Source organism: Alligator sinensis, unplaced genomic scaffold (assembly GCF_000455745.1).
Source record: "Alligator sinensis unplaced genomic scaffold, ASM45574v1 scaffold1244_1, whole genome shotgun sequence".
In the NCBI taxonomy this organism is placed as follows: Eukaryota; Metazoa; Chordata; order Crocodylia; family Alligatoridae; genus Alligator; species Alligator sinensis.
The window spans coordinates 205,422-213,277 of NW_005842591.1; the positions used below are offsets into that span (position 1 = coordinate 205,422).

Below are 7,856 nucleotides of genomic sequence, written 5' to 3' on the forward strand. Positions count from 1 at the left end.
ATCTGTGAGGCTTGGCCTTTTTCTGGCCCCAGTGACTCTGCCCTGAAGCCCTGGGCAAGGTGGGAGCTCTACTTCCTTGTGCATGCAGATACAGTCAGCTGGTCAGGGGTAGCTGCAGGGGTTAGACTGTCCCTCTGACCAAGGTGCCCAGACCATCTCTTGGCCAGTTGTACCTGGTCGCCATGGCAATCCGTAGCAGCCACGTAGTATGGCAAGGCCAGGCTGGGCTCTGGCAAGCACTGACGACATCTCTCTATGTGCAGACATCGATGATTTCATTGTGGATGATGATGGGCAGCCCCTGAAAAAGCCCAAGTGGCGGAAGAAGCTCCCTGGATATACTGATGCGTAAGTGGCGGCTGAGGTGGGAGCCCAGTGGTGCGGCTCAGTTCCCTTGTGTCCTGCAGTTTCTTTTTCCTTGTCTCTTCTTCTGCTCCTCAAGAGGCACCAGAGAAAGTCTTGCTAGGATTAAATGCAGGCCTCTGCTTGCAGGTGTATGCAGGCCCCATCTCCCCTTCATCCTGGGGGTTTGCCCCTCCTTGCAGGGGCACCATGCCAGCCCTGAGCTGAGACAGTCCCATTGCTTCCCATACTCTGGCTGCAGCCTTCCCGCCTAGACTGTACCAAGCCACCCAGGGCACCATTCTCTTCACCCCATACTGGGGTGAGGTCACTTTCCCTGCTCCTGCCCAGAGTGGCTTGGAGGTGCAGGCCCTGAATGCCAGTCACCAGGGACAGTGCTGGTGTCTGCAGTAGTCTGGAGGCAGGGTTCCCAACTAAGCACACTGAGCCCCCTCTCCACAGAGTAGGAGAATTGCAGTTCACCTGCTGCATTTCCTGCTCTGCTGACAAGGTGCAGAGGGGGAAACTCCCTTAACAGCTGGAAAGTCTCTGCCCTGGAGCCTTGGGCAGCCTAGACAGAGCTGCAATGTTGCTGCTTTTTAGGAAACTGAGAGGGAGTGTCTCCCTTCTGCCAGCATTGGGAGCAAAGCAGTCGAGCACGTCTTGGCCACCCCTTCCTGCTGCACGTGGCAGTTGTGCCCTGAGTGCAGCGCAGTTAGCTGCGCACACATCCAGCTAGTTGCTGGGCTGGACACGACACTAAGGCCAGAGCGTGGCTGCCAGGAGCATGCAGCTGGCTAGAGGGGCTCCAGGTAGCTTAGGGCTGAATGAGGTTGTTTCTCCCTCCAGGGCTTTGCAGGAAGCTCAAGAGATCTTCGGTGTGGACTTCGACTACGACGAGTTTGAGAAGTACAACGAGTACGACGAGGAGCTGGAGGAGGAGTACGAGTACGAGGATGAGGAGGCCGAAGGGGAGATCCGGGTCCGACCCAAGAAGACCACCAAAAAGCGCGTCAGCCGGCGTAGCATCTTCGAGATGTATGAGCCCAGTGAACTGGAGAGCAGCCACCTCACAGACCAGGACAACGAGATCCGCGTGACAGACATGCCCGAGAGGTTCCAGGTGAGGAAGTGGGCGGGGGGGACTGTGATGCAGCATCTGGCTCATCTCTTGCCAGAGGGTAGTGGTCGACCCAGGGGTTTTTAGTACAATTTTAGTACAGTTGGCTGGCAGGTCAGGTCCACTGCCCTAGAGAAGGCACGGGGTTCCCACAGCCCCATCCAGGCAGCTCCCCCCAAAAAAGCAGAACTTCCCTGCTGTCCAAAGCAGACCCTGGTGCTGGCACCATGCCCCAGTACTGTAAAGGCAGAGGGAGCTGTGGTGCTCTGGCCACTGGGGGCCCATGTTACCCCCGCAGGCAGGTGCAGAGCAGTTCCAGGCTGCCAGCCAGTTGTGTCCAGCTGTTCTCCATGATGGACACTATTTTAATCCCATATTTGAATGAGAATTGCATGGTGTCTCCTTGTGCTGTGCTGGCCTGGTCCTACAGGACCCAGTGACAGGGGTGGGGGGTAGGTTGCATCCTGATGCTTAGCCCCAGCTCTCCCCTGGGAGTGTTCCCTGTGCTCTGCTCCCACCTTGGCAGTGGCGTCCCTGAGCCTCCCCTGAGCATGCACCTACCTTCGTGGGAGTGGAACGCTTGAAGCAGCCAGGCTGTTGGCAGGGCCCTCAGCTCCCGCATCAGTGGTGCAGCGTGTGGGAGTTCCATGGGGAGGGCCTTATGGCCATCTGGCCCACCCTGCCTGTTGGGGTCCTGCCAGCCATCAGTGGCAAGTGGAGGAGGCCCAGGACTAGAGGAGGTGGCAGAAATACCAGACTGACAGCACACAGTAGGGATGACAAGATTGTGAATGGGGCTGTGATGGGAACAGGAAAAGGAAAACATGAGGAGGGTGCGAACATGGAGGGCTTTTTGAGCCCAGCGGTGCCTCTTGGACACACCAGGGTTTCCTGCAGGCATTTTGCAGAAGTGCTGCTCGGGTGGGAGCTGGGCCTCGGATCCTGGCACGCCAGCTTTGCGGGGCTGCTCCCAACACAGCCGTTAGCTGCTGGAGGCCAGTATGCGGAGCACTGCTAAGCCTCTCGGGAGCATCAGGCCGCATGCTCCTCCATTCACCCCGTCTTTCCCTCCAGCTGCGCTCCATCCCTGTAAAGAGTGCAGAGGACGATGAGCTGGAGGAAGAAGCTGACTGGATCTACAGGAATGCTTTTGCCACACCTACCATCTCCTTGCAGGTAACAATCCTCTCCCCAGACGTTTGGGAACTGCCCACCTGCAGCAGGTTTGGCCTTGGGGATCCGGCCCAGATTGTGCAATGGGGCAGGAAGTAATCATAGAAAATCATAGAAAATTAGGGTTGCGAGGGACCTCAGAAGATCATCTAGTCCAATTTCCAGACTAATGCTGAGCTCAGGCTGCTCTCATGCTCTCGCCTCAGTCAGTACTTCCTCTTATCTTCCCTTTAAGCCCCTCAGGTCTCTGCAAATCAGAGTGCCTGGTATCTGGGGACAGCGTGCCCCCTTGCCTGTGGCTGTGTCCCCCCAGCAAGGCCCACCCGCTGCTGCCCAGAGGCAGTGGCTGCAGGAGGCGGTAGACATGTGGTGTTTCTTTCCCAGGAAAGCTGTGATTACTTGGACCGTGGACAGGCCAGCAGCTTCAGCCGCAAGGGGCCCAGCACCATCCAGAAGATCAAGGAAGCCTTGAACTTCATGAGGAATCAGCATTTTGAGGTACCTGCCATTCTGCTTCCACACTGACATGAAGGAGCTGGTCTGGCTTCTCCCTTGGAAGGGGGTGGATTAAGGGAAGGGCTAGAGCTAACAGGATGCTCTCAGAGCGCTGCATACAAGGGGACGGGCTAAAGGGGCTGCTGATTCCCAGGCACTCCCACACTGGGTACAGCCCGGCATGCACTGCAGTATTAAGCTGCTGCTGCCCCTTCACACTTACTCTGCCCTTTCCTCTCAGCCCCTGGCTGCCAGGAGGTGGTGTTTCCTCCGTGCCACTGACAGCTCTTGTTTCTGCCCTAGGTCCCCTTCATCGCCTTCTACAGGAAGGAGTATGTGGAGCCAGAGCTGCACATCAACGACCTCTGGAGGGTCTGGCAGTGGGATGAGAAGGTGAGCTGATCCCAAATCGCCACTGGTGTTGATGAGACATCAGCTCAGCTGCTGCTGGAGGTGTCACGTTGTTGACACTTGCTTACAGTTCCAGCTGTGTGGGAGCCCAGGAACTGCCCTTGCATGTTGGTGGGGGTGGGGGCAGGCATGGCAAAGGGTCACGTTTGGCGGGGGGCTCTGGAAAGGGCACTGCGCTTACCTCTGTTACTGTGTGCAGTGGACCCAGCTGAAGATCCGCAAGCAGAACCTGACCCGCCTGTTTGAGAAGATGCAGGCCTACCAGTACGAGCAGATCTCTGCTGACCCTGACAAGCCCTTGGCGGATGGAATAAGGGCCCTCGATACCACCGACATGGAGAGGTACAGGCCTATGGTCTCTGGTTCTGAAGTGGCTTGGTTTGGGTTTGCCTGTCCACAACGGGATCACTTCACCCAGCAGTGCAGTGCAGTGGAGCTGCCTTGGTGCACTGGTTCCCCCTGGAGCTGCATGTGCATTCAGGGCAGTGTCCCTGAGCTTTAGACACAGGCCTGGTGTTCTTGGAACCCACTGAGTAACTAAAGGGCCTCTGGGTGACTCTGGGGTCAAAGAGATCCCCTTGAAAAGGTGTCACTGGCCCCGCTTTCACAAATGCTGCATGCAGGCATTGGGCGGTCCCTCTGCCACATGAGTCATGGAGCCATTTCCTCATGCCCTGTTCCTGGGGGACTCATGCTGGCTTTGCACACTACAGGCTGAAGGATGTGCAGTCCATGGATGAGCTGAAGGACGTGTATAACCACTTCCTGCTTTACTATGGGCGCGACATCCCCAAGATGCAGAACGCGGCCAAAGCTGCTCGGAAAAAACAGAAGCGGATCCGGGAGGACGGCGAAGAGGAAGAAGGTTTGTCTCGGGCTCTGGCAGCTTTTATCTCCCCTGATCCTGGGGTGTTCGCAGCGGCTGACTTGGGGGCAGTGCTCAAAGACTGGATGTGACGCATGCCCCTCTTCCCATACACTTAGCACGTGCCCAGGCCCTTCCCCTTTCCTTCTGAAATGAGACTTTGATCTTTCAGGGCTTTCTGTGGATGCCTGAAGTTGTCCACACAGGGACCCTCTTTAGGATCGTGGGAAAGTAGGGCTGGAGGGGACCTCACAAGGTCACATCTGTCTAGCCCAGCCCCCTGCTCAAGGCAGAATCCTTCTTTCCAACTTGGGATGGAGATTCCACAGGTTCTCCTAGGCAGCTTGTTCCAGCACTTGGTCACCATCATAGTCAGAAAGCCCCTCCTAGTCTCCAGCCTTTGCTAGAGTCTGAGGCCCCGCACCACAGCAGCTTGGCATGGAACAAGCTGCAGCTGCCCTGCACTTTGGTCTGGGAGCGAGGGATTTCAGCTTCCACTCAAATCAGTTTTGTATTCCAGCGAGCCTGGCCACAGTTCAGCTGCTCTGGTCCTCACTTGTTTTCCATTAGCGCAGCTTGTTTGTAGGCCCTGTCATTTCAAACTGTACATCATACAGGAGGCCCTGGAAACCCTGAATGCTCCTTGGCCAGCTGTTGTGGGCTCCCACCACAAGAGTCAGAGCTCCAAGGAGGTGGGAGCTCTTGGCCTGAGGTTCTCAGAGACATGGAGACTTAAAATTGTGCTGCTCCCCTGCAGGTGAAGGGGAGGACGCAGAGGATGAGGAGCAGAAGGGGCCCGAGCTGAAGCAGGCATCGCGTAGGGATATGTACACTATCTGCCAGGCTGCCGGGCTGGGTAAGGATCTCGTTCTCGGGGAAACCACAAGTAGCTTGCTGCGGTCCCAGGGTGAGCCTGCCTGTCTACCTTGCTGTGCCCAGGCTTAGAGGCGGGAGGTTGGATACGATGCCATGTCCTGCAGCAGTTCCTCTCAGCCAGAGGAGCCAGGCACTCGTCTGTGGCACGGGGGTGGGTGGGTTGGCCAGCCTGTGCTGGGTGTCACCCTCCCTGCTTACCAAGGCATTCTCTGTCCCAGATGGCCTGGCGAAGAAGTTTGGTCTGACGCCTGAGCAGTTCGGAGAGAATCTCCGGGACAGTTACCAGCGCCACGAGACGGAGCAGTTTCCTGCAGAGCCCCTGGAACTGGCCAAGGATTATGTGTGCAGGTCAGCGCAGGGGCATCTCTGTGCAGGGCTCTTCAGGGACGTGGCAGGGAGGGGGGTCAGAATCCACATCGCATCCTGTATTCTTACATCACTATTTTGTTCTTTTCAGTCAATTCCCAAGCCCCGAGGCCGTGCTGGAAGGGGCCCGCTACATGGTGGCTCTGCAGATCGCCCGGGAGCCACTGGTCAGGCAGGTTCTGAGGCAGACTTTCCAGGAAAGGGCCAAAATCAACATTGCACCAACCAAGAAAGGGAAAAAGGTAAGGACAGGAGCACAGAGCAGGCAGGGGCTGTGAAAGGGGCCAGCACCTGGGCCTAGAGCCAAGGAGCGACTTGCCCACAGTGAGGGGTGGCAAATGCAATGAACCAGTCTTGTTACACAAACCCTCATGCGGGCCCCATGCCTGCCTGGGCACCTGTTCCAGCTCTTCCCTTCTCCTTCCTTGGGCAGGATGTGGATGAGGCCCACTACGCATACTCCTTTAAGTACCTGAAGAATAAGCCAGTGAAGGAGCTGCGGGACGACCAGTTCCTAAAGACATTTCTGGCTGAGGAGGAGGGGTTCCTGACCATCGACATTAGCATTGACATGAAAGGAGTGGAAGGGTGAGTCCAGGCCAGGCTACATCGCTCCTACAATAGTACCAGACAGCCCAGACCTGCATCCCACTGTCACAGCTCCCGCTCTCGCTGCTGGGGCATGGGATGAGAGGTCCCTTTGGCTGGTACACAGTCAGTATATCATGCAAAGCTCAGCTTCCCCAGAGGTGCTAACCCATGTCCCCAGCAGCTGGACACAAGGGGCAAGAGATGGGAGCATGTATGGGAGCAACACCCAAGATGCCCCCTGCCTAGTCCTCCAGGGATGGGGGAGCAGGCCCTGATGGGGTGTAAGCTAGGCCCTGGCACCGGGGTCTGCAGCACAAAGCTCTGAGTATCTGGGTACAGCCTGTGTCACAGGGGGCTGGGTATAGTATGTCCAGAAGCCAGCCATGCTGCTGTCCTGAGCCTTCTCCCCTGTCCCTCAGTTATGGTAGTGACCAGACGTATTTTGAGGAAATCAAGCAGTTCTACTACCGGGACGAGTTCAGCCACCAGGTACAGGAGTGGAACCGCCAGCGCACCATGGCCATCGAGCGCTCGCTCAACCAGTTCCTCTACGTGCAGATGGCTAAGGAGCTGAAGAACAAGTTGCTGGTGGAGGCCAAGGAATATGTCATCAAGGTGAGAGGCGCTCAGGAGCTGTGCCAGCTCCGGTGCCTGTGGCCCAGGCGGGGCTGGCATCTCCACCCGGGGCTTATAGATGTCAGGGGTGGCTCAGTAGGGAGCAGGCTAGGGAGAGTTTCCTGCCAAGGCATAAAATGAACAGTGAGGAGGAGCAAGGGGGCAGGGAGAGAAAACAGGTCCAGGTTTATTTGCCCCCAGGGCAGAGAGGAAGGGGAATCCTGCATACAAACCAGGGACCAGTGCCTGGGCCGAGTATGTGCTCAAGAGTTGTGCTGGACCATGCCTGATTCTCTGCACTGGCAGAGCAGGGGGCTCAGCATGCTTTGGGAAGGCAGATGCCCTGGCTTTGGGCTCAGGTTCCCCAAGACCCTCCTGCTCACTGTGTGCTCTGGGAGCTGCTCCCTGAGAGTTGATTGTGAACCTCCGGAAAGTACCCAGTGCAGCCTGGAGGGAACGCAGCCATCTGGACAGACGAAGCTAGTCTCCAGGCACATGGCCATCTGCTCTGTCAGTGCTGCTTGGGCGGTCACCTCTACTGCTCAGACTAGTAGCAGCCAGGAAAGCTCTGCAGCAGTGACACCTGAAGACACCCTCTCTCACAATCCAATCCCCTGGGGACAAGGAACGGGTCCTCACTCCCTTCTTCCCTCCTCCTCCCTGTCAGGCTTGCAGCCGGAAGCTATACAACTGGCTGAAGGTGGCATCGTACCGCCCCGATCAGCAGGTGGAGGAAGACGACGATTTCATGGACGAAAACCAGGGCAAGGGGATTCGGGTGCTGGGCATTGCATTCTCCTCTGCCAGGTAGGGGGAGCAAAGCAGCTCCTGCACCTGTGGCCAGAGCAAGGCCCATGCAAGGGCTCACTGGCGCCCATTTGTTTTGCAGGGACCACCCTGTATTCTGTGCCCTTGTGAATGGAGAGGGCGAGGTCACAGACTTCCTCCGGCTGCCGTACTTCACAAAGAGGAGGAACGCCTGGCGGGAGGAAGAGAGGGGGA

The 7,856-nt window shown here is 57.3% G+C and overlaps 1 protein-coding gene across 1 annotated transcript in view; it reads left to right on the plus strand.

Annotated features, from left to right (window-relative positions):
* Positions 1–7,856, plus strand: part of SUPT6H (SPT6 homolog, histone chaperone) — a 23,845-nt gene that overhangs the window by 2,988 nt on the left and 13,001 nt on the right. Inside the window, exons 5-18 of the mRNA XM_025214594.1 lie at positions 264–348; positions 1,192–1,465; positions 2,537–2,638; positions 3,020–3,133; positions 3,434–3,523; positions 3,741–3,883; positions 4,255–4,406; positions 5,164–5,262; positions 5,501–5,630; positions 5,740–5,890; positions 6,082–6,236; positions 6,659–6,854; positions 7,522–7,661; positions 7,744–7,852. Coding sequence (XP_025070379.1) covers positions 264–348; positions 1,192–1,465; positions 2,537–2,638; positions 3,020–3,133; positions 3,434–3,523; positions 3,741–3,883; positions 4,255–4,406; positions 5,164–5,262; positions 5,501–5,630; positions 5,740–5,890; positions 6,082–6,236; positions 6,659–6,854; positions 7,522–7,661; positions 7,744–7,852 — 1,940 coding nt within the window. The remainder of the gene's footprint in view (positions 1–263; positions 349–1,191; positions 1,466–2,536; positions 2,639–3,019; positions 3,134–3,433; positions 3,524–3,740; positions 3,884–4,254; positions 4,407–5,163; positions 5,263–5,500; positions 5,631–5,739; positions 5,891–6,081; positions 6,237–6,658; positions 6,855–7,521; positions 7,662–7,743; positions 7,853–7,856) is intronic.